Source organism: Empidonax traillii, unplaced genomic scaffold (assembly GCF_003031625.1).
Source record: "Empidonax traillii isolate 1590-97213 ecotype Southwest subspecies unplaced genomic scaffold, ASM303162v1 scaffold246:size859669, whole genome shotgun sequence".
In the NCBI taxonomy this organism is placed as follows: domain Eukaryota; kingdom Metazoa; phylum Chordata; class Aves; order Passeriformes; family Tyrannidae; genus Empidonax; species Empidonax traillii.
The window spans coordinates 20,060-46,195 of record NW_020955439.1 but is presented as its reverse complement, the minus strand read 5'-3'; the positions used below and the strand labels follow the sequence as shown (position 1 = coordinate 46,195).

General features: G+C 45.5%; 1 protein-coding gene across 6 annotated transcripts in view; it reads right to left on the bottom strand.

Moving 5' to 3' along the window:
- The window catches only part of BICD2 (BICD cargo adaptor 2), a 68,410-nt gene extending 43,447 nt beyond the window's left edge, over positions 1-24,963 (bottom strand). For all 6 annotated transcript variants that reach the window (XR_003571750.1, XM_027888812.1, XM_027888811.1 and 3 more), the window contains exon 1: positions 24,692-24,963. Coding sequence is in view for 5 of the 6 variants with exons in the window: in XM_027888812.1 (XP_027744613.1) it covers positions 24,692-24,931 (240 nt within the window). In the remaining variant the exon portion in view is untranslated. The remainder of the gene's footprint in view (positions 1-24,691) is intronic.
- Positions 24,964-26,136: the final 1,173 nt, after the last annotated feature.

Below are 26,136 nucleotides of genomic sequence, written 5' to 3'. Positions count from 1 at the left end.
TGCAGACAGTGGGCAGGGTGGTGTCCCCATGGCCACCTCACAACCAGCCTGTCTTGGAGTAAATGCTAACCAGCAGCTGCTTCAGTGACTGCAATGGGCACTCAGCCAAGGTTTCTTTTCTCTCTTTTTTTCTTTTCTCTCTCTCCCTTTTTTTTTTTGTTTTGTTTTGTTTGTTTTGTTAAGAAAAATGGCTGCAACTGCAACACGGACTGAAAATTAAAAGGCCCCAAGTGCATTCTACTGAGCTCAAATTAGAGAGGAAGGGGGATTTTGGTGAGCATACATTTGTGCTTTCTTATAAATAATGAAAAGGAGCATGTGGGGGCAGGATGGTGAGAGGAAACAACATAGTCATCAGAAAGAAAGTACTCCTTTCAGGATAATTTCAGGTCTGATGGGCTAAGGAAAAACATAAACCAAGCTATTCTGAGGCATCTTTGTCTCCTGTGCATCATAACAGATCAATGAACTAATGGTCCTGTCTGCTGCCAGCAAATACTCTGGGCCAGGATTTCTTCTTTTCTCTTCAAAAGAAAGAAAGAGGGAGATGTGTGGGACAAGAGTTAATGCTGCTGAACATCAGCACTGCTTAGAAGCTTGACAGCAGAGGAGACAAGACGCTTTAAAGTGCAGAGTGCCCTTAGCTGGCCACTGCAGCATCGAAGCACAACTCAACCCGACCCTTTCCAGAAATCACGCTACAGAAATTTTAATCACCGACTGCTGATTTTTAAACCCTTCTGCTAAATTTGATGGAATGATTTATTTGTACAGGGCAGTTCACAACAACATCAGTCTGATCCTGCTCAGCTGCATCTTCATCTTCCTCTGCAGGTGAATCAAGAAGCGACTGTAAATGGATTCTGAGCAGTGGTGTCCTGTTATGCTGTCACCTCTCTGCAGGCACTCGAGCCGAGCCACCGTCAGGACGAGCATTACAGGTGACAGTGCAGAAATTTGATGCAGGTATGACCCACAAGGAAATAATTTTTAGGAACTGAAAACCAGGAGCAAGTCTGGCAGGTGACCTCAAAGAGCAACTCATTAAAGCTCACCAATAGTGCTGAGCAGGTAATGTGATGAACCTTCAAACTCAGCAAGACCATAATGAAATTACACCCTTCATAAAGGACAGTGCAGAGTTATCTTAAGCACTTGCCTCACACAGCCCTGTTACAATAATCCATAGAGGAAAATGCTCTCATCTAGTGCTAATAATCACAGAGATACCCACTGCTGTTCAGTAGGATCAGTATATAACTGCATACTGAGCAGATGCATCGTGAGGTACCTCTGCTGACATCACTGCCTTCCTTCTTACCTTCACCTTCAACCTATGGACATAACTTGACAGTGAGGTAATTACTAATATTCCGTAACACCAGCATTTCCCCTTCTGTGCTTGTGCTAATTTGCTCTTTTCCACTGAGCCTCGTGTAGGGTACCACGATGCTACTCCAGAGTCAGCTGAGCTTTTCTTAACCCTAAAAGCTTCTGCAAGGGGATGAAAGAAAAATCAAATGAGATCTTGATCCTCTAAACACATGCGTGACTGTATTTAAAGTTACGAGGAGTTATACTTAAGGAAGACAACTTATAAACTTATAAAAACCAACTTAACAAAGCTCCTCATTTGCTACACACTGTCACAAAAGCTCTCACATTTCCACAAGTTTGGGAGCAGACCCTTTCTCCCACACTCAAATATCCCCAAGGGCCAAATGCAATCCTTAGCTAAGGAGCAGATGCACAACCACCACAGCCCACAGCAGATCTGTTACCTTCAGAAGAATTGTGAGGCTTTTCAAAACATTACATCACTTCCTACCGTGCCAGCCCACCCCATACGGTCACCAAAGCTCTTCCAAGAGGTGATGCAACAGTGAAGATTTGTGCACACACACCAGGAAAAGAGTCCAGCCCTTGGTCTGGCTTTGATTTTGTTAACAGTAATAGTTTACGCTTTCTTTGGTGAAATCCCAATTAACACACGAAATAATTCCAGATTGCCTTTCTATAAAACGTGGTTTGGGTTGCAGATGGATTAGTCCTTCCAGAGCATCATCGCTGCAGCACAACCCTACAGCTGAGCTCGTTTATCCTTAGGTGCCTGTAAAGTAACAGGCTGCAAGGAAACCAAGTGACACTGCAGAAATCTGGAGTATCAGGCTGCCCATCTACTCCTGGAAAAGCCGAACATCCATCAATGCTACAGCTTAACTTCATACTGGAGAGAAGTTGCTGCACTAGTGTGAACTATCAACATTTTTTTCAACCAAATCAGCACAAAAATAAAACACAAGATCTAACATCCTCGTTCCCACACAAGAAAGATTACTTATTAAATATGAGCACAATCCACTTATGCAACCAGTGTTTAATTGCAGGTTTCTATGAGGTCGACCAAGAGTTTAAGCCGGCGCCAAGGGAACTGCTCCCCGGCTCAGCAGCCTCCAGAAATTAGTTTTAACCTCTCTGTCACCTCCTCTGTCCCAGCCCAGCATTTGCAATTAGAGAACTGAGAAGATGATTGTTTTAACTGGGAGCAAGTTTGAGCGAACAGGGATGAGATGACACAGCTTCCCCTCACTCTTTAATTATTGGTAACCAAAGGGCCACCCACACACACACAGAGCAGGGATGGAAGTCTCCCTTCCACTCTCTTCATGCAAGGGTTTGCTTCCCAGCCAAGGGCCTTTTATCTGTGTGGCTGACAGCGAGCATGAAATCCTCCAGTGACACTCAAGTAAATGTTTTCCTTTTAATTTATTTATTTAGTTATTAATACAATAGCTAACAGCATCAGCATGTTGTTGCACGAGGGATCCTCCTGACTAAGAACAACGCTTGCCTGCTGTGTGGGCACACCCACTCCGGAAAAAAAAAACACGTGAGGAAGTGACTTGCATCCTGCAAAACATATTTAATGTAAAGCTCATTACCCTGCCTGTGCACCAGCACAGTGGCTTCCCCTGGTGTGGCAAGATAGGCTTTAAGGAACAAACCCTGCTCCACCAGGAGTAAGAAATACGGCTGTGTAAACACAGCCCAACACGTGTAAACATCTGGGTGTTGTTGGCACCAGAATGAACCAAGACATGAGGCACTTTGGGGGGGAAATAAAATAAATTTAAAAAAAAATCTCAGACTAATTAATTTTAAAATACTCCAGCAGAGTTTTAATCACTGAAGGAGACTGAATGGTAAGTGAGGAATCACTTCCTGCACGTGTCAGTCACCTGTCAGCTTGGCTGCTCATGTGCCTTGTACACAAAGAGCTTTATAAAAACCAAACCTCTTAGTCAGGTTTTCTGGTCTTAGGGGTCTTCAATCATTCTGACACACACAACTGCATAAGGCACATCATTAAAAGTACCATCAGTACTTATTTCTGCTCTGCTAAGGTAGACTTTTTTTTGTTATCTGATTGCACTCTCATTATGAACTCCTTATACCTGAAGGGCAAATTTACTTTCCCCTTAGAACCTAAGCAAAGGTCCAGAGAGTTTCATCCAACTACAACTGTGTAATCTTTCTTTTGTGTCCAGCTGCTGTGGTCACCAAGGTGCTGCCCATCCCCTCAGCTGTCTGGCTGACAGCGGTGTGAGTGCCAGAGAAGTTGCGAGGACAGGGTTCTACCATCACTCGCAAAAAGGGAAAACAAAGGCATTTCCATCTGCTCAACTCTATGAGACACTTTCTGGAGGAAAGGGGAGGGGTAGGGAAGAGAGAATTACAAAACCCAGGAGGAAATGGAGCCCTGGTGCATGACTGAAACACTGGCAAACAGGAAGGGAAGGCCCCAAGGGGCCCCATCCCTGCCACGGGTCCCACCAGGATTGGGAGGAAGTCCCCAGATTATGACAGCACAGCCACGCTGGCAGCTATTGTTACACAGCCCTGTCAGGATTGCAGCAGTGACTGCTTATTTTGGGGCAGAATGCTTGTCAAAATAGAGAAATAACAGGCACTGTCCTCGCTCGCTAAAACGGACAGCACAGCCAGACCTGCACGCTGTGACACACACGCTGAGGGTGCTCCAGGTCCTGGGATGTGTGACTGCTCCTTGGCCATCTGAGGGGTCCTAAATCACCACGTTCTCATGGCACCATCAGCTGCAATGCAAGTGCCCTCTTCTCTCCAAACATTCAAATACTTCTCACGATTAAAGTTCGGTTTTGTTTTCCAGCTTATGAGCAAACCCAGAGTCTCCAAAGCCCAGCCCTGATGGTACCACGGGCTTCTTTAGCACCTCTTATGTGGATTCTTTTAAGTGCTATATTTTTTTAATAGTTAAAGAACGTTAGCAATTACTATCATCAGAAAGATTCCTGCTTGCTTTTTATTCCTTTTTTTTTTTTTCCTGGGCCATTTCTGGAAATGGATAGAAAGTAAATTCTTATTATATACTATAAATTAAAAAAAAAAAAATTCCTTGTATCAGTTATACATGCATTTACTTCCATTCAATTACGACAAACAACTGCAATTCTGTAGAGCTTTAAAGAATTGTTTAGGAACACCAAGATGCTTTAACACAAGCCCCTTCTTTTATTTCCTTGACATTGAAGCTTCAGTGCCTTGACAAAAGATTTTGAACAGAAGTTTTCCTGTTCCCACTACCTGCCCTAAACTTGACACCAAGGGCTTAAGTTCTTTCATTTACAGTAGTGGAAGATAGTCAAGATCCTGACTGATAAACACAAGCACAGAAAATGGATCATATCAGAAGAGATATCTAAGCCATCACACACGCTACAGTTTGATTCTGTTTGTATCACAGAAAAACAACAAGCAATAATCAGTACATTTGAAATCTTTCCCAGATGTGTAAATATGGCACTCTGATGGGGATTTCTTTACATTTTTTTCTACCATTGCTGCAAAACCACTCAAACACAACAAAAAACCTCCTCACTCAATACAGACACTATTTTTTTTTTCCGTGGTCAGTGCTAAAGAAAAAAAAAATTCAAAACAAAGTCTTCATTCTTCAGCTCTTAATGATTTTAATAAGCATCATGTGTTGTTCAGAATTACAAAAGATTCCAGGCAGTGACTGCAGAGGTCCTGCTGCTATGAATTACAGATCCCCATTAAGAGCACTGATCCTTTAGTGCTTGCCCCTCTCGCACTGTGCCAAGGCCCTTGTGTTTAAAGGTCAAGCATTCCCTAAATTAGAACTCTCCAAACAACCAAAACCACGTTGCTTTACAGAATCTTGCAGTCCCTTTGGCCAGTTCACGTCTCCTCACTCAGATCTATATTTAACCCTTAGGAATTTCCAGTTTATCCACTGCCCCCAAGTGCAGAGCTCTCCCCACAAGGCTTTAATCTAACTCACACACACAAACTGCCATTGTTAACACGAGAGAACCTTCACCAGCACAGAGCTGCTGCAAAAGCAAAGGAATAATCTTGTTAGCAGCCATCAGCTGGCAATCAAAGCACCACGCCCTTCAACATCAAGCCCTTATTAAGTAAGCAGAAAAATGGTGGCAGACGAGTGAGTGTGAAAACAAGGGGAAGGTGAATTAAAAATCAGCACACTCGTAGTAATTCCATGACAAAGGCTGATTTCAGAGCTGCTCTTCCCTGTATTTATGAAGGAGGACATGTCTTCCTGGAGTTCAGCCCCATAAATACAAACAGAAAGTGAGAGAAGTGACTTCTGCCACTTCAGCTGATCGGTGTGCAGACTGGATAAACACCATGATTAAAACTGATGAGGAAAAAAAAAAAAAATTCCATTCCTCCAAACTGGCCAATTTCTCAGTCAAATACGAGTTAGGATGTGTCCTCATGAGCTGCGTGGCAAAATTAATTTGTTTAGATACTTCCCCTTCCACTGAAAGATGCCGATGGAAGGAAAATTCATCTTCTCACCAGCTTTCCAAATTCCTTTTATTTATTAATTTTTTTCAAAATCAAAGACAGACCAGTCAGCATGGTCCATGCACTGGAAGTTTGAGTCCCAGAGTTTAGTCAGCACACATTTATATAGATGGAAGTCCACTGATAACACCACACACTGCAGGTTTGCTCTCAGGCAAGATAAGGCCAAATCATCCCTGTAATTATAGAACACCAGGAGGTGTTTTATTCCAGAAGGCACCTCAAAGGATCCTCTGCTTCAAGCACAGTCTAGACAAGGTGGTCCAGCACCCTGTTCAACCAGCAGCCACCACTGGGGAATCCATCACTTCCCTGGGGAGGTTATTACAATGGCTGATTGTTCTCACTGTGAACGATTTTCCCCTTGTGTCCAATCCCGGAATTACCATCAGGTCCAAGCAAATTGCTGAAGAACAGGATAAGGACTGAATGCTAAACCTGCCTTTAGAACAAGTGAGGCTTGGTCTAAGCTTCTCTACCTGAGAGCAACTCCAGCACTAAGAAACTTAAATCCTGGTATGTATTTCCAGATTTTAAAAAAGAGCTGTGTAAAATCCAGACTTTTTTCTTCATACAGAAGCTTCTCAGATTTAAGCTTTGCCCAGGGGAAGAAGTGAACGAGTCTCATCACTTGGAAGACAGAGCTGCTGAGTGCAACAGGAGACCTCACCTCAGCAAGGCCCAGTGTCCAAGACCAGGATAAACTCAGGAATTCTGCAAATTGGATGTAATTTGAGAGAGCCAAGGGCGATTTATGAACACCAGCTTCTGAAAACTTTCACAGGAGCTATCTGTTAAAAATAATAAAAAAAAAAAATCAAAAAATCCACACCAAAACCCCAACATGGATCTTCAGAAAACATACAAACAAACCCTCCAGTGTTCAGGAGCCTGTCCTTGCCAGCAATGCAGCAGCAAGCAAGCAACAGGAAACTGCCTTCAGACTGCACAATGGTCATACACAAACCACTGGCTCCTGAAAAGAGAGCAGAGTTTGTTAAAAAAAATAATGACTGAACGACAATAGGACAAGAGCCAGATTATTTTTGGAAATGGCAAAGGGTGGGGGTTTTTTTGTTCATTAAAAGACTATGAAGAGAAGTCATATTGATTTTTAAGTGATTGGCTGAACTGTAAAGCACCTCATCAGAGAAGGAAATTGTTACAAAAAATAAATCTTGACAGTTAAAAGATGCAGCAAAACTTGCAGGATTCAACACAGATAAGATGGAATCACCAAACTCTTCAGAGAATTGCTTAGCAGGAATTTAATACGTGCAAAGAGCAGTTAACTACAGCTAGAAATGAACAAAAATACAGATCACTACAACAAGTTCCAGAGAAGTGTCTTGGAAAACCTCTGTCTTGGGAGTCCAAGGCCAAGATCTGAAACCTGAAATGACAACAGAGCTTCAGAGGAGCCAATGAAGAGCAAGGAAGATGTTCAAACAGCATGAGGGACTCACACACAGTGACAAAATGCCAGAAACATTACAAAGCAAAGGACTGGCTCAAGCTCTATCAATCTGTTCAAGATTGTCAAAGACAAGAACCTGAATAATCTGCACTGTTATTTTACTCCAAAGCCCCAGACACTCAGAATTAAAAGGCAGCAAATCAAGTCCATGACTTCTGGAAACTTTGAAAATAGATCACAATTAGAGCTCCTAAAACAGCTGGTGGAATATCTCTTTCCAAAGCTAAGCCAAAACATAAATAAATCTTGTATTTCATTTTTTAAATAATCAATTTCCAACTAATAAGATTGAAACTTTGTATGTATACCTAAAGTATTGCTCAAAAATAAAAAAGAAGTATTTTTCGTCCTCTGAACGGATCTGCTTTTATTTTCTTGTGCTCACAAGTTCATCACACCCCTGATTTAGGGCAGGGCAGGACATTGCAGCAAAGCAGAGCTGAGCAGCAGGAAGCAGGAGGAATGTTTACATTCCTCAGCAGTGCTCACTGACTTCCAGACCCACTGAAAAGAAACAAATGTTATTATCATCTTAAAAAAACAAAGAAACAAACAAACCAAAACAAAACAAAAACCAACAACAACCATACAGAAAGCTTGGTCTGGGTTTTGGACAGGTGAGGGAACGTCACTTTCCAACCACTGCAAGGATTAATTCAAAGGCCACTTGTCACCAGCACGGCTGCTGAGCCAGCTCTCCTGTTTTGCCTCTGTTTTTGTTTTCCAAGACAGGGAATGTTTGTTACAGATTTGTACCATCAGACTATTCAGAAGCCACCTAATCCTGAGCCTGGAGACAGACCAAGAAGGCCCAGACCAGGTCTGAGGTTTTGTAGGATTGCTACAGACGTTGCTATGTCAGATATTAAGTGAACAGGATGGGGGAAAAGTCTTACATAATAAATAGAAGATTTTATATAACAGTATATTTCAGATCCTACTGCTGGAATTATCCCACTGAAATTCCCCAAATTAGTCTTCCCTTCCCCCTCCAGGGAACTTGTGTTACAATGTGGAATCAAAGCAAGCTTCTGAATATTTTTTCACTGATGAGCTGGGCACAAACTAATGTCCCCATTCCTCCCCCTTCCTCTATACTACTCAACTGCATTTGCTCAATGAAGAACCTTTTCAAAAACAAATCCACATATTTATAAGCAAATAAACTTCCTGACTGCACCTTGCTCTATGGACACAGCAATTCCCCTAAGGAGAGGCATAAAAGCCTAACGTCAACAAGGGCTCAAAAGGAATTCCCTCCCCCTGTCCCCAGGGGTGAAGTTTGTTGCATATCACGTTGATTAATCCGGATCATCAATTCCAAGAGAGGTGAAAAGTTAAAACTCTCTTTGTTGACTTACAACAATGATTTAAACTACAGTTTCATGCACACAGTCACCTGGATTACAACAAACTGCCAGAGCTGGTGGCTCCAAACACAACCCTTGCACAGCACACACAGCCACAGGCAAAGCCATCTCCCCCCACCACAGCAGCCAGGAGAAGGACTTCAGCAAGGGAAAACCTTCTCCCAAGCTTCACTCCAAAGGCAACACAAGGAAGTGATAATTAACTCTACTTCTTCATGGGGGAATTCGGAGTTGGATCTACACAGGCAGACCAATGAACAAGTGTGAGTGCTCTCTGCAGACAAACCATCCAGACCATTGTTGTACGGGTCGGTTGGACAGTGGCCCGAACAATAAGCTGTTTTTAGAAAACCAGGGATTCATCCTCTTATGTGGCATGAGGGAGGGATTTAGCCTTAATTTAGCACCATTTAGAAAAGATTACCCTTTAATTGCAATAGGAGCTGGCAGACACTGGCAGCAGTGAAAAGCCTTTATCCTGCAGAGCTTCCAGGCGCTCAGTGACAGCTCCCGGGCCAGCAGCGCAGAGCCTGCCCTCGCTGTCCCCAGCTGGCTGCTCAGGGCCACCAGACCACGGGGCCACAAACCCCTCACTCATGGGCATGAGGATCAGGGAGGGCGTGTGGGGCTGCCACAGGGCACCAGAGGAGAGGAGCTGCAGCCTTCACAGTTGTCAGTACGACCCAGGGCTCAGGGCCCAGCTGGTTTGGGCAGAGATTTGGTATCAGGGAGATGCCCACTTCCTTCCTTTTGGTGGCCAGGGCAGCAGAGGACAGCTCCCATTCTCTGGTGTCACGCTGCACTTCAGAGATCTGCCCAAGCAGAGTGCAGGGTTGCCAAATCCCTGCCAAGATCCAGCAGCTCATCGCCACCCAACCTCATTGCCACACAGTCACCTGTTAAAAATGTCATCCAGTTTGGAGCAAACCCAAACGCTCTTCCAGATTGGGATCCAGGAAAACGTCATCCTTGTTCAAACACATTTTGCTGCAGCAGTAACACCTGTCTTATGTCTGTGCTGGAATAATCCCAGTTCAGGCTGACACATCCCAGAACCTACTGCAGTTTCCCAAGTCAGCTTTATTTTGAAAAGTTCAATGAAAAAGTAATGATTTCTATGCACAGACAAGGCCTTAAGCCAAGGTTTAACACTCTTCCTATCCATGTTTTACCCAAGCTTGGCAGGGCCTTAGGCCTGAAAGATGAAGCCACTGCCCAGCTGCTGAGCCATCTGAACTCACTGGGAACCAGGGAGGAGAGCAGGGACTCTCCAGCAGGGAGGCTGGGAGCTGGAGAAGAAAGCTGTCAGAAGAGGACTGATCAGATGAGAAGCCATGAGAAGGAACAGTGTCAGTGGAGGAGGCAAAGAGCATGTGTCTAAGGGAAAAGATAGGACACTCAGGACGTGGTAGAGGGTAAAAGTGGAAGGAAGGAGATCAGAGACAGCAGTGAGTTCAGCAGAAAACTGAGGAAGAGGAGCAAAACCAAGTGCAGGAGGAAATAGGAGTGAGAGGAAGAGGCATGAGCCTGTAGCTGCTTGACCTTTCAGCTATGAATGGGTAGCCAACCATCCTGTATCCCCTTTGTGCCCCAACTGCTTCCAGCCCCTTGGCCTAGGGCTGAAGTTTGTCTCCCATCCAGTGCCCAAGGTAAAGATCACAAAGCACAGCCTCCCACAGAGCTGTGTAAAAGTCCTTAAAATTAATCACATATTAACCAAACCCAGCTAACCAGCAACTGTCAGGGACACGAGTCATTATTTCAGTCCAAGACTTTACAGGACAGAGAAACCATCCTGGCAGGGGCAAGGAACAGCGCTGGTTTAAACCTAACAGCATGTGAGAAGTACCCTCCCTGTCTAGTTTACACACACGAAAGCAGAAGGTCCTCACCCTCTGTCAGCTGCAGCAAAAGCTACAGAGGAGAAAGTGGAAGGCCAGAGTTGTTTGAAATACTGTGGGTTATTGGGGAACAAAACCCAACCAGTAATTGTGTCATTTGCTCAGGGCATTCTTTCCTAAACATTTAAGTTCTGTTCCAGTAGCCTGGCACCGCACTCAAAAATGCCTTGGAAGGATATTATTAGATATCCTTGGACATTATTACACTTCTTTGCATTCACTGCCACTGCCCTTGCTGCTCATTCTGAAACATCTTTACAGGACTAATGTCTAAAGCACGATCCACTCAAAATCAAATTATGATCCCAGCACAGAACTGAGAGTCCCATCTTGCACTCAGTGACACACTGAAGCAGACAAGTTTTATTTTTTTGAGACTACAGGGAACAACTCTCTGTCTTTCCAGGAGCCCACTGCACATTCAGAGCTGGAATTTGAGCAAGTTGTTTTGTTGCATTCCAAATGGACCCTGTTCTCAGGCACACGAAGGCCACAAAGTTAAAGAAAAATGAAAGAAATAGAGGAACTCCAACCATCCCCACAGATATTCTCCAAATTCCTCAAACATAACTTTTCCATTATTACTCCAAGAAGACAAAGGAAGACAAATACATACTCCTGAAATTTCAAGACACTAGATCAGTAATCCAACAGGACAACACTGTGACTACACTCTGCGGCAACACCAGTTCCAAAGGCAGCATTAAGGCATCTTAAAACACAAGAAGTGTTAAACAATCCAAGAGTTAAACACTCTGAGTCTCAGCACTGGAGAGCATTCATGTGCATGGAGACAACCAAGGGCTGGGCTGTTCTTGAGAGCTCTTTTAGAAGTAAAATCCAGCTTTCAGAGCCTCACTGAACCAAGGCACTGGAACAAAACTCAGATCTGCATCAGCCACACATCTCGTGGAGGCTCCTTCCCCCACTGAAGATTAAGGCCACATTCTTCATACAAAGCCTGATGTTATGTGCAGTAAGACAAAGCTAACACATGACCAGCACAGCATGGTACCAGGCAGCAAATGGAGCCCAGGGCAAGGAAAATACTTCCATCAAATTAATCGCTTTCTATGGAGATGACCTTGCCACAGAGAACAACGATGATAAGACAAGAAAATACATTCCTTGTAAAGCACACACAGAAATATAGTGTCAACCTTAATGCTATTTCAGGCCTATTGTGAGCAAGTACAGGACAGGCCTGTTGTGGAAAAAAGGGCAAACAGCCACAGTGATGGTGGACACAATAAATGCTCCTCGAGGCCAGTTCTCAAAACTCCCAGAGCCAAGAACCTCAAAAGTGAAGAGATGCCTCACAGGGGCTCTGCCAGCCCCAAAAGCCTCCCTGGATGAGGCAGACTGAGAGACACTCCCCAGCTGCAGTTCCTCATGCTGAGGAGCATGAAAGGAATGAATGCCTTACTATGCTCCACGCACATCCCAACAATGGGGAGGTCAGAGGGAATATCAGACCAATTTTTATGTTAACAGGCTTTGTGTCATGTTAAAAGGGTCCATTTGCTTCAGTACCAATAACTCATTTATATTTTAGGGCACTTGGCCACAGAGGCTAGAGTAGAATAACCAGCTACCAACCAGTGGAGTAGCTATTATTATATATATGTATCTCCACATATATATATGTATGAATATATGTCTATATACCCACACAGTTACTATTCTGTGCAGATACCAGCAGCTCTGTCCCACTGCATTCCTTACTGTACTCCTATTGTTTGGTTTGTACCTGTTTTCCAAGTGAAATAAGTAGGCATTTCTCTTCCTTGTGCCCTTCCACAGAGAGGAACATGAACAGTTCTAGCTACAGTTTCCCTCCAATCCCCTACTGTGCTTACCTTCAGTAAGAACCCATGAGGACAGGAAAGCATAATGGCTCACTTGAGTGAAAATTAATCCTGGAATATGGGATTTTTCCCAGCCCAGAACCCCACTAAGTTAAGGTAACCACAATTCCCTCACACCGTTCTAGGGGTTACATCAGCAGTTCACCAGGACAGAGGGTAGAATGATGCAGAACACGTTCAGGGGGGGAGAGAAGGGCTGCAAAACTCCTGAACATGAGAATGATTAGTAGGATCACTGCAAGAGCTCACATGGAGGAATAAAACTCCAGTGCCCATGAAATGCCTGACACTGACAGAAGACAACTCTTCCCTGCATTCCTTTCCCAAGATGTAATGCTGCAAGTGGCACAGGAGTCACAGCATTCCTCTAGCCCTCCTGAAACCCAGACAAACAACCAACATATCTCAGAACTGCATCCTAAACTATGGAGCACATTAGGAAGTACCAGGATGCAAAAAAACATATGTATGTGAGCAGCAGAATTGTTGAGGCTGGTGGCTGGAAGGGAGCACCTACTCTAACCTGCTCAGGACACTGTCCACTTGGGATTTGACTGTCCTCAAAGATATTCTCTGCCCCATAAGCTCTGGGCAGAGAATAGAAAAGGAGAGAATAAGTTTAACATGGCACAATGTGTCTGTGGTTATTTATGTATGTGCTATGGCTCAGTCTCTGGTTTTTATGGACTGTTCTGTAGCAACACAAATAACACTCGAGGCTGGAGCTAAACAACTCCACAGCTGGATTTGTTCCAAGTGACTCAAATGTGCTCTTAAAATATTTCTATGATTACTGAATGATCTTAGAACAAGACTTCATTGTAACCAGTGGGGGTGGAGGGAAATGTTTTAAAACAACCCTGTTCCCCAAACACTGCTCTAATTTAGCCGGTTAAGTGCAAGAGGTCTCATTTCCCAGGGATTAGTTTGGGTATTTTGGCCTCAGCCCACCTTTAAATTGGACTCAATTAGTAGAGAACATAGGCTGCAGTCACAAAACAAGAAAGAAAAAAAAAAAAGAAAAAAGTATTAATTACCTCTAAAAGAAGAAACTTGCAAAAATAGCTGCCTTATAGTTTGCATTTTGTGCCTGAAATGACAGAGCTGCAGGTGGAAGCCAGCAGATGTTACACCCAACCCCTCAACCTGCACCCAAGAGCCAGAAGATAGAAGAGAAGACACACAGACCCCAGGCTGTTAACAGGCAGGTCTGGTGTGAGGCCACCATCAGCTGGAGTTCAGTGATTGGTATTTAGAGATAGCATTCAGAGTATTTAGTCACAAGAGCAGCTCTGCTGCCTGGACATTACTTGTCCCCGGGCAGAACAACATTCTTTCCTGCTAACTATGCTTTAGACCAAGTATCCTGGGCCAAAACTTATAATTTACTTTTAAAGCCAATTGTGCATATACTTGTCCACCTGGCATTGCTGTAGCATCAATACAGTGAATACAGAAATTACTGTGTAATGTTTATTATATAAATAAACCCATGCGAGACAAAACCTGGCATACAAGCACAACTGAGAGCAATTACATATGATAATTGCTAACAGTTTAAGAATTACAGACTGGCAACAGGTTAGGAATGTTAAATTTCAAATCAAACTCCTAATATTTTTTCACTTTTTTTTTTTTTTTTTTTTTTTTTTTTTTTTTTTTTTAATAGAAGCACTCGCTTCTGAAAACCTTTTAGAAAAGCCCTTTTGTGAACAGAAAAAGGAGAAACTTTATAAAGGTTATGTCAAGTCCCCTGTTTTCCAGCTGCAGAGATTTCACAACCAGCAACAGTCCCAAAACAACCCCAAAGCCCTAAGGGTTTACAGAGGAGCATCCAGCTGAAGGCAGGAAGGAGGCTGGAGTTGGCTGATGGCTGAGGAATTAAGCAACTCAGACACACCCACCTGCCATAGCCCATCGTGTCTGGCTTGGGCTACCCCCCAAACTCAGAGATTCCCTTTCAAATCGATGAAGACTGAGGCTCTCAAGTGCAAATACATGTAGGGTTACAGGCAGAGGAGGCTGAGAGAAAACAGCATCCTCTGAGAAAACAAAAAACCCCACAAAAAAGGAGATTTGTTGTCTTTTCCACGTGTTCCTTCCCTTTTATCTTCTGAGCACAAAGTAATTTTAAGACCAAAGAGAATTCCCCAAAAATACATATTAAATTAGGAGACTGAATTTAGTTTCTGCAATCAGAAGGGATCTGAACAAAAGGGCCAAACCTCCACGTGATGGCAAGCAGGGAATGACAAGGAGCCAAAAAAAGAGAGGCACCTCCACAACTACCCAATGCACTTTTGGGAAATCTGCCTTCAAAAATCCTTCCACAGATCCAGTGAAACTCTCCGAGGAAGGCTGTTTGGGAAGCAGACACATCAACCTTGATTTTAAAACTTTAGAAGGGCAAGGGGGTAGGGAGGTTGGGGGAGATGGATGGGGAGTGAGAACATGCAAGAAAGAGACTCGAGCTTTTTCAGTCTTCTCACCATGCAAGAATTTACCAGACACTTGAAAGGGATAAAAATACAAGTAGCTGCCTCCTGTCGCAAGATATTCCACATGTGTTTCATGCTTTATTAACTTGCAGTGAAATACAGAATTCTGCACTGTGTTCACTGTGTGCCGTGGGGAAATCTGTGTTCACAATTAGGTTTGATGTGCTCCAAGAGATTTCTCAATGCAGTTCAGCAAGGTCACATTAAAGCAGGCAAGTCCATCCATTCAGTATTTAATTGCCTGCACAGTTGGGAGAGACAGCACTGACTCATGGACCGTGCTTAAGGAAGTTGCATCAGGAATTGCTTAAGTACATTAAACTTTACATGACAATAAGTTTTGGGAATTTCAGGATGTATCTCCTTTCACCACATGAGTAACAAGAACTCGAAATTCATGCCCTAAACGGGATTGAAGAAGGAATGCATGGTAAAATTTAAGATTAAACTCCAGTAGCAAAACATAAAATCCCAAATCCCTTTCCTTCAACTTACTTTCTCCCAAACTGAACTAGAGAAGCATCCTTAATAGCCCCCCTGACACAGTAAGGAAACTTGTGATGCTGTAAACTAAGGACACAAGACAACAGTTTTAAAAGTTTCAACAAGCAAATGAGCTATTCCAATTCCATGACAGTTCTGGCCATTTCCAAAACGAGAGAGTTCAACACACTTCCATTGCCTTAAGTTTATTCAAAACAGCTGTGCTCACTAAACAGACATTCCCATTTCCTGCCCACAAAACATTCTCAACCCAGTTAAAATAAAGGAGGGAGAAAAACAAGGCAAGAATCTGGTGCTGCTACTGCAGATCACAGTCCAAGTATTTATGAGGGTGTCTCGCTGAACTTCCAGGCTGCAGTGCCTGCTCTCCTACCAAACCCTGGGGCACAGCTCCAGGGAAACGCTGGCACATCCTTTTCCCGCCGATGGGGAAAAAAAGTCATTGCAGTTCTGGTCGGTACTTTTCAGGATCCAACTGCATTCCCAGAAGATCTCCCAGTCTGTAAGCAGTTAAAGCACAACACAGACTGTACTTTTCTGCTGGTTTTAGAAAAGCTGCACCAGAGGCTCTTTGAACACACAAACAAACTTTAACTCACCTAAACACCAAAGCAGCTGCAGAATTATAGGCTTGGTTTGGGGGTGCAGTTGTTTGTACCAGGGCCTTAGGAGCACAAACATCTGTGCAAGGGGAGATGCTCAATTAACACTTCCCATGCCCAAATACAAAACTGTCCCGTTAGTATCAGAGATCTTAAATTATTCAGAGTTCAAAATGCAACTACTGGAGTTACGGAATTCCTCCTCTGCAGGACAGGAGAAAGGCAAAATGCAGGGGCACTTCAGGTACTTTGTAGCCTCTCTGGGCCCACATAAGAAACAAGTTAACTTTCAATTCCTCCTTCCTCTATCCACACTTCAAAAAAACCTCCAGGAGTATTTGTTTTTAAAGGTACAATCCTGATATCTTTGTATTTCAGACTGGCAACACTGTCAACAAATAAGCAGTGCCCGCACCAAGATTCTGGCAAGGAAAACCTGTACTTGAGGCTACAGGGGCAGATGTCTGACATTTGTCTCCCCTGAACAGACTGGCTGCACAAATAAGAGCACAGATCCCATGCAAGCCCAGCACAAGGCACAGAATGATTTCTTAAGTCCCTCTCACTTTAATCAGTTTCTCTGGCAAGACTTTCATAATTCACCTATGAAGCAAAGTCATACTGGACTGCTCCCACTGAATTCCCAGAGGATCTTGTCACAATTGAATAATCAGATGATAGAGGGATCTTACTTGTGAGTGTACAAAAAAAAAAAAAAAAAAAATCAGCAAAGTTTGTATTTAAGTAAAATTCTTAATAAAGATACACAGTGAAAGAAACGCACCCCCTGTAAGGACTGAAATGGCAATCTACTGTACTGCACTCCTTCTCCTTCCCATCAGGAAAGGAGCACCTCCCCAAACACAAGAGCAGTGTCTAGTAAACCTGCCGTGGTCAGGGGATTTTTCAGCTTAACAAAATGTTCTGGTTGCCATGCACTTGAAGTTAACTAATTTCTTCTATTTAAATGCAGATTTCACGTAGCTATACAGTTTGCTACAGAGCCCACTTTCACTTCAGCCTTACCTGCTGTGCACACATAAGACAGATTTTATAAAACATGACAAGATCTCATTCATCCCCCAAACCAACCAGCCATTCAAATTTAAAAAAAACAACCATCCATATTGTTATGAAAGACCACAAAGCCAGCCAACAAAAGCTAGAGCAGCTGGATTGAGTTAAGATCACAAAGCTTATCATTCCACTATTACAGGGAGAAAAGAAAAATCAGCATATTTTTCTAGATGACAAGGCCAGCACAGTCTTCTTAAGGGTACTCAGAGAGTGCCCAAAGGTTTGCATTTTCTTACTCATTTTGTCACACTAAATATGTTGCTGTATTCCCGATGCAAATCCTTCTTTAAAACCCTCTGCCTACTACCACTGCTAAGACATGTAGGAGAATATCCCAGCCCTGCTGAGAGACAGAGTGACAACCCTCACCAAGGGCGTAAACTGGACTTCTGGAGTGAGAAATGTCAGAGATGGAAGCCACAAAACTCGAAGGAAAAAAAAAAAAAGAACCACATGGAAGAATAGATATTTACTGAAAGGAAAATAACACCTTTTGTTATAGGTCAAGCCTTGCCATTAGTGACATTACAGGTGTTAAATTATGTAAATTTATACAAAATTCAAAAGGGACAGGAGACAGTTTGAGTTGGAAATAAACAGATCAATCGCTGTTCTTCACTTGAAGACAAATCATTTCTGTGACAAATGATTATTTATGTGAATCTCATTTAGAACAGGTGAGAATATTTGATTTTAACCACTTCTAGGTTACAACCAAACACTTTTTTGAAAGCATCTCCAAAAGGGAGCCGAGTGGAATTGCTTTGCACAGCTGTTGAACACAGCGAACCAAGACACAAGTCAGACAGAAGCTTTTACTCACATAGACACAAGCCTCAGAAAACTACTGCATTAAACTATGCCAAAGAAAAATTTCAATCAGGACCACTGCTGGATGATTCCTGCTAAGTCAGAGATCAGAATTTATTTAGGGAAGTATGTTTTGGCAAAATATAGCCTTTCTTCTTTTTATAGCATGTACCAAAGCTGAGGGCACCTGCTACATGACACTGCTTTTTTCTGTTCCTTGCCTCTTGGGGACAGTCACACTCATCCAACAATAGCCCATTTCTATTCCAAAGGCCAAATGCCCCTTCCAAATGACATCAGAGAGAACCACTATATCATTATATACTGACTGCTTGAACATGCATTCTTTCCCCTTTCCTTCCTGACATCACACACTGTCGAAAAGTTTCATCCCCAGCTCCTGACAGGGCACCTACTGCCCAGCACCAGCAAGAGCTAGAGAGCTGAGTGGACTACAGACATGTCATGCTCATGCCACACTGGGCATCACAACCAAATCTCTCCCTCAAAACAAACAGAGCCTTATCCAGTGGGATGTGAGAAAATCCCTTCTGGTTTAGAGTTCCCCATTCGTGCAACGGAATAAACCCCAAACAAACACCATCCTCGATCATCAGGAAACACAAAGGATTCTGACCTTGCTAAGAAATTAAAATCAGATGTAACAAACTCTTTGTGCACAGGGGGAAATGAAAATTGTTTGGTTTGGGCAGGTCAGATGCCAGTGATGGCGTTAGGTCATTACATGTCTCTGCCTTGGAGCCAGAGCCAAAATGAAGGTTCCAACACTGACAGACTGGACATGCAGAGGGATTTCCTAAAGAACTTACCAAGTACTGTCTCCCTGTCTACAGCACAGCGCTCTGCACCTCACTGGGAGCTTGCCAAGTTCCACACTGCACCTTATCAGCAACTGAGGGGTGAGAAGATTAGAGGACACCAAGAAGAGTGCAGGCCACCCAGCCCAGCTCAGCACCCCACCAGACACACCACTCGCTTCAGTGAGAGCTGTACCAGTCCCACATGGCACAGCTGCTCCCCAAACACGGCCACAGGACTGCAGGGAATCCCCATCCATCCCCACACTCAGCTTCAGTTATGTTGGGGCTGAACATTCCCAGTCAGACCCGTGCCCAGGCACCCAGCCAGAGCCGAGCCAGCCCCGTGTAAAGGACTCTCTGCACACCATGGGGGTCCCTGCGTGCCTAGGGCTCCAGTGGCAAATCCACAGCTTTTAGCAGACTCTTCAGGTAAGTCCCATCTACCCATTCCAAAGAGGGGTGTAAAGGCAGACTCCACTGCCTGGTGGAAATTCCAGTCAGAGTAGGGAAAACAGCTGAGAAGAGACGAGGGGGAGGAAAGTGGGAAGTGGAAAGAAGAAAGACAAGAGCTGGAAGAAGGGGGAGCTAAGAAAAAAAAGCCAGAGTCTGCAGCTATTACACTTTAAAATTCAGCTCTTCTCTGAAATGGAGGCTCCTCCATTCATTTGGATGGCAAAGTTGATTTATGTCACTTCCCTCTGCTGAGGTTTTGCAGATCATATTTCAAACCCACGTTATATTCCTCTGTTGCCGGGTTACCAGACCCGAACAAACAATTCTCTGCAGTCTGCCAAAAGCAGAGAAAGCAAGCAAACGGATGCCTGGAGGATGCATCACCCTCTGGAAATCATCTTATGGCCCCACGCTGCTACAGATTAGTCACAAGCTTACACAGCAGAGACAGAAAGAGGAATGGACAATCCATTATCTCTGGGGGCAGCACAGAGACCTGAGAACCGCTATTCCCACCTGCCTGCCCCCTCCCAGGGAAATCAGGCAATTTTCCCCAATCATTAGAATTTTCTGGCAGGTTAGAAGAAATACAGCCCTAAATTCAAAGGGATAAAACTGGGTGTTAACACCCCGGAAACCACCAAGCGCTTCCCCACAAATGCGGAAACGACAACCAAGAGCCAAGATTTGCCAGGAGGAAGCCACTCTGTAAGGCCCACGTGACAAAACACCGGTGGCTGTGGGTTTGAGACTTTCAGGCAGGATGTCTGACACTCCAGGGGCTGCACAAACTTCCCCTTCAGGGCTGTGGGGACACACAAAGCCCCTACTGTGCTCAGCACCAAGAGCAGCTGATGATGCATCTCAGCACCCCTTTAGTGCTGCTTTAACACGCCCTGGGTGAGGTGGTACCTGCACAACCCCCTGCAGTGGCCCAAGCTGGGGAAGTGACCTGATTCGAGGACAAAAACAAAAGTAAATAAAATAATAAAGCAAATCTGGCTCGGTGCCACAGTGTAATTTAACTGGATCCCCTCTGCAGCGCAGCAAACACCCACCACTGCCGCATGTTGGGGGGTGAGTGGGTGGGTGGGTGGGGGAAATAAGTAGCAAATTGCACTACTGTTTCCAAAGTGTGGGTTCGTGAGACCTGAGGTTTATTCTAATAGAGAAAATGAGAAATTATCTCATGTCTGCTGGAGGGTCAGGGCCAGCCCTTATTCAGGGCCAAGGCACAGACAGGGCACCAAAAGTGAAATATGACGTTTTTCCCAGAGGAGATCACAGCAGTTAATGGAAAACTTCTCCAGAAACATGTTTGTTTGGGTTTGTTTGGTTTTTTTTTTTTTTGGTTTTTGTTTTGGTTTTTGTTTGGTTGGTTTTGTTTTTTTTTTTAATAAAATTAATTCCACCTGGAGGTCTTTGCTATTCACCCAAATATTTATGGATGTCCCATTACGTAAATTACAGTGAATTTTATCACAGAAAGCCCAAGAAGAACATTCAGCAGTTTCATTAAGTAACTGAAAATCATCACTTCGAGAATATTATTTCTGATTTTTAAAAAGGGGAGTTCAAGGAACGCTGGTAAAGAAAATTAAGCCAGTAACATGAAGCCTTGCAAGTTACTATTTCCAATGCGGCAGGAAAAATGGGAATGTTTAATTTTTCAGGCTTTACTTTTCTGCAAAAGAAGGACATGTGAGAAGAGCAGCTTTTCCAAAACACAGCACTAAGTGTCTGTAACACTACAAATATCAGATTAAAGTTACAGGTGCCTCTATTCTTCATGTAAACCAACCATGATGTATCAAAACATAAGAAGTTTAGTTGACACGGGACTAATTTGCTCATCCCACCCATAGTTTTCAGTCTGATTTGACACTATTTTATGCATTAAACCCTTTGATTTTAACCATGCTGCAAGGTTAGAGGTAACCTCAAATGTCATTAAGGTCCTTCCCTTTCAGCAGGAATCAATATTACAGCTGAATATTAATTAGGAGGCTGCAGAGGCAGAGCTGAGGCCTTAGAGGTATTGCTGCTGGACATCATTATTTACCATAATTAAACAGAAAGCCTTAGTCAACCCAGCACTGAACTATGAGCACAGAGGGTCTAATCCCAGTCTGTCACTGGCTTGTGAGGTAACTTTAGCCCAGCCCTTTTAGCAGGGTGTTATTTGAATGTTCCTTTCAAAGACAGCTCCCAGGTTTACCCAGGAATCATCTACAGAGACATCGTGGCATGGCATAAAGTCAATACATGATCCTTAAAGGTGAAAAAACAGAAATGAGAGCCACTGTCAACCTCAAAAGACACAAAGAGCCCCGTGCAGATCATTGCCAGTGTTCTTGTAAGCTCGTTCCCCTCTTAAAAACCACACACAAACCATACACATCACCCTGTGACGTACTGGCACGTGCTTTTAGACTTCAAAACCAGCCACAGTCTACTTGTGAACCTTTACATTATTACAGAAATAATCAACCCCAGTGCCTGAGTTTCCCTAGGGATTTAAACACAGTTCTACCACCACCACTACGACACAACCAAGCAATCAGAAAGGAGCTGTGGACACCAAGACCAGCAGTTGGTTCTAAATCTGGCTGACACATCAAAGCAACTCCAGAGTCCTCAACAAAGCAGATAACCCCTTTTTCAAGCAAACCTTCCATGCCATGTTCCCCCACAAATCATCAGAGAAATTACATAATGTGTAGTATTTCACTACAAAAAAAAAAAAAAAAAGCCAGTATCTTATTTCTCTGAACCAGGGAAAACATTTATCATCATCTTCAACGAAGTCTGAAATCAATCCCCTTCTACAAAAGCAAAAGTGGTACTGAAAATAACCAGTAAGTTTACATGAGGATAGTTTGTATTTCAATTTTGTTCTCTCAAATGAAAATGACAGAAGAAATGCAGCACAAATCACCATAAAAGATATGAGATCAAGTCAGCACACATACCAATAAAAGAAATAACTTAGGGAAGACTCAATCCCAGTGAAAAACTAGTTGGTGTGGAGCCTCAGTGCCAGGACAGGACAGCTCCCCATTTTCACCAGGACAGCTTGGACTGCAAACACTGAGTGTACAAAGATGTCTTTACAAAAACGGGGCAGAGCTCTGAGGATTTCTCTGCTCTCAGAGGGATACAACAGTGTATCTGCCACAATCAGGGATGGGGGGCAGGGAGGAGAACCTGGCCAGAAAGACCTGATAACTGTAGCAGAAAAGCCTGTCCGTTCAACCAGCCGTGCTGCAGAGTTCCCACGCTCAGAGCCCATTTACCTACGGTATGAACAGGGCCAGGACACGGGGGTGCTTCGTAAGATGAAACAAATTACAGCATATCCAAATCGACAACACCCAGCAGGACAGGAAACTGCTGTGTGCCTGCCCTGCACCCTGCCTAGCATGGCCTTGTGCTGCCGAGGTCTCCTGATGGAGGGGAACAAAATAAGACCTCCAGAGACTACAAGGGCTGTATTTTCAAAGGCTGCGTGAAGTCACAGTTAAGAAGCAAGAGGTGGAAAGCACCATTCCCCAAGAACAGGTGACCCAAGGGGGAGTCCCTTTAGGTTGGAGCTTGAACCACAAGGTAAGCCTGGTGCGCAGCACTCCCTCAGCCTGGGAAAAACAAGAAGTTGCATAAACAGGAAAGACGATAAACTCCCCCCTCTTAGAGCATGCTTCGTGCATCTGCTAAAGGTTTTACAAGATCTAATGCAGACCAGATTCCCCCCCCCCAGCATCAAAAGAGCAGCAATGCAGAGTCCTCAAGCTGTTCCCAGAATTGTTTGCCTCCCAGGTTATGACTTAATTGCAATGAGACATGCACACACAAAGCAAATCCTTCGGTACGTGAAAAGCAAAGAGGAGTGAATCATTGCTGATCCCTTTTTTTCTTTTTTTTTTTTTTAATCTCTTCTCAAGTGGTGCAGCCCTAAAAGAATGAAAAGACCTTATCATCAAGCCCTTTTCCACCTGAGAGCCAAAGCACTTAATGCCCAAACCACACACAGCACAAGCCAGTGACTGAAGCACCACCTGTGACTGAGCCAACCTGGCTCCAGCTGCCTTGCTGAGAGAGGCTGGGCCAGTCCCTTCACCTCTCTGCCACGTTTCCCATCCCACCCACCTAATGGGTTTACTGACTTTTCATTCCCTTGAGCTCAACTCTACAGCTCTCACCTTCTTTTCAAGACTGCCACTGCCCTTGACTTCCACACCTCTAGTCCTGTCGTGCTGCTGTAACCTCGAGTGGCTTTAGCAACAGCAGCACAATCAGTCCAGCGCCCATATTTAGCTAACAAGTTTCTAGCCACGTAATTCCAAGTTATTAACCTCTTTGCTTACGCTAGTTTAACACAATAAAAGCAAAATAAAGCTTTATTTACAAAACCAAAAGACACACAGGAGGCGGGAAGGGAGGGCATTCACCGATTCAACTGAATTTGTACCAACCAGTCTATTCCAAGAATTTACTTGCCCTTTGAAACAGTGTATTTTGATTTTACTTGAAATCCATTTCCAACTGAACGAGCTAAAGCAAAGCCCCATTGGATACGGTTTGCACGGGTCAAATAAATCCACATAGGCCGTATCAGATCTTCTGCAATCAAGGCAAGGCCTAAATCAGTTGAAAAGCAGCACAGGGTTTTCCTGCACAGCAAATCACCGGACCAACCAAGGCTACAGGCGGCCAGGCAACTTCCCAAGGGACATGGTATGGAGTGGGCTGGCAGGGGATCAGCTCACAAGGACAGCGAACCACCAGTCCGTGTGTTGTGACTCTTCCCCAGGCACCACTTTTCCCACGTTCTACACTAGAAAAACTTTATGTGCCATTTCAGCAACACAGCGTTTCTCCCGACAAACCTTACTCTGCTGTACAGATTAGATCTGGAGTTTCCTTTAAAAAAAGAATTTAAAATAATAATAAAAATAAACAGTATAACAATAATAATAAAACATAATAACAATAACAAAACTAACAACAATAATAACAAAAATAACAATAACAAATAATAATACACCAACGACACGGAACAGCACCAAACCAAATATTATGCAAACTAAAGCCTGCCAGTTTATTTTCCCAGTGGTCCCCAGCTGAGGAGGTGATTTAACAGCGACGCAAGATTCTCCCGTCCGCACAAAAAACAGGGGTATGAAAGCATCACCACCTCACCCCGGTCCCGGGCATGGACGGGAGGAGAAAGAGAAGCGCTCAGCCCCCTCCCTCGCACATCCCCGGCACGGCGGAGGGGCTCGGGGGCACAGAGGCCTTTTCTTTTCCCCACCCCACCCCTTCCCTCGCCCGGCTGTCACTGCGGGGGCAGCGCTCGAACGCCGTGCCCGCACCGGGCCCGGGCACCCCCGCACCGGCCCCGCCGCCGCCCCTCACCTCCTTGAGCTGCTCCATCTCGGCGCGGATGGTCTCGTACTCCAGCTCCAGCTCCTCGTACTGCTGCTTCAGCTGCTGCTTCTCCTCCAGCACGGCGAGCCCGTACTCCGCCGCCTGGATCTTCTCCCGGGTGGTCTCGCCCAGCTCCTGGAAGAGCCGCTTGATCTCGCTCCGCAGCCATTCGGGCTCCGACTCCATCACCAGCCGCGAGTACTCCTCCTCCTCCATGGCCAGCGACATGTCGGCGGGCGGGCGAAGGTGCAGCCCAGCTGCCCGCTCCCTAGCAGCGTTGGGGGCCGCGGGCGGCCGGGGCAGGGCCCGCTGGGGCCGCCATGGACGGGCCGGGCGGGCGCAGCTCCCGCCGCCGCTCCTGCCGCTCCCTGCCGGTCCCTCCCGCGGGGGCCGCCGAGCGCTCTGAAATCATTCAAAAGGCACGGCCGGGCCGGCGCCGCGCGGCCCGCTGGGAGAGGGAGTCCCCCGCCCGCGGCCGCTGCGTGCGCCGCAACGCCCGCCGGGCCGAGGCGGACTACAACTCCCGGCGTGCACCGCGAGGGGCGGTGGCGGCGGGTGGAGGCGGTGGGGGACAGCGGCCCCTGGCGGGGGAAGTGGGCGCTGCAGTGCGGGGGAGAAGGGAGGGGAGAGAGCGGGGGCCTGGGGTACCCAAATTGGGCACACGCACCCCGGGATAACCCCCCGGGTACCCACATTGGGCACACGCACCCCGGGATAACCCCCCGGGTACCCACACTGGGCACACGCACCCCGGGATAACCCCCCGGGTACCCACATTGGGCACACGCACCCCGGGAACACACCCCGGGGTACCCAAATTGGACACACACACCCTTGGGACCCTAGGGTACCCAAACCAGGCACACACACCCCAGGATACCCCCCGTGTACCCAAACCGGGCACACACACCCCGGGAACACACCCTGGGGTACCCAAACCGGGCACACACACCCCTGGGACCCTAGGGTACCCAAATTGGGCACACACACCCCGGGAACACACCCCCGGGGTACCCAAATTGGGCACACACACCCCTGGGACCCTAGGGTACCCAAACTGGGCACACACACCCCGGGAACACACCCCGGGGTACCCAAATTGGGCACACACACCCCCTGGGACCCTAGGGTACCCAAACCAGGCACACACACCCCGGGAACACAGCCCAGGGTACCCAAACCGAGCACACACACCCCGGTAGACCCCCGGGCACCCACCACGAGCACTGACCCAGGGCACCCACCCCGGGACACCCAGGAGAGGACAAAAGGTCCCCGGGGAAGGCTGTGCTGGCACCAGCCCCACGCCGCACCCAGAGCTGCCAGCACCTCACTGGTGTTCCCGGTGTTCTACATCTCCCGTGCAATCCCTGCTACGAGGCGTTCTCCGTCCACCCACGGGGACCAAACTGTGCCCCTCGCGTCTCCTCGAG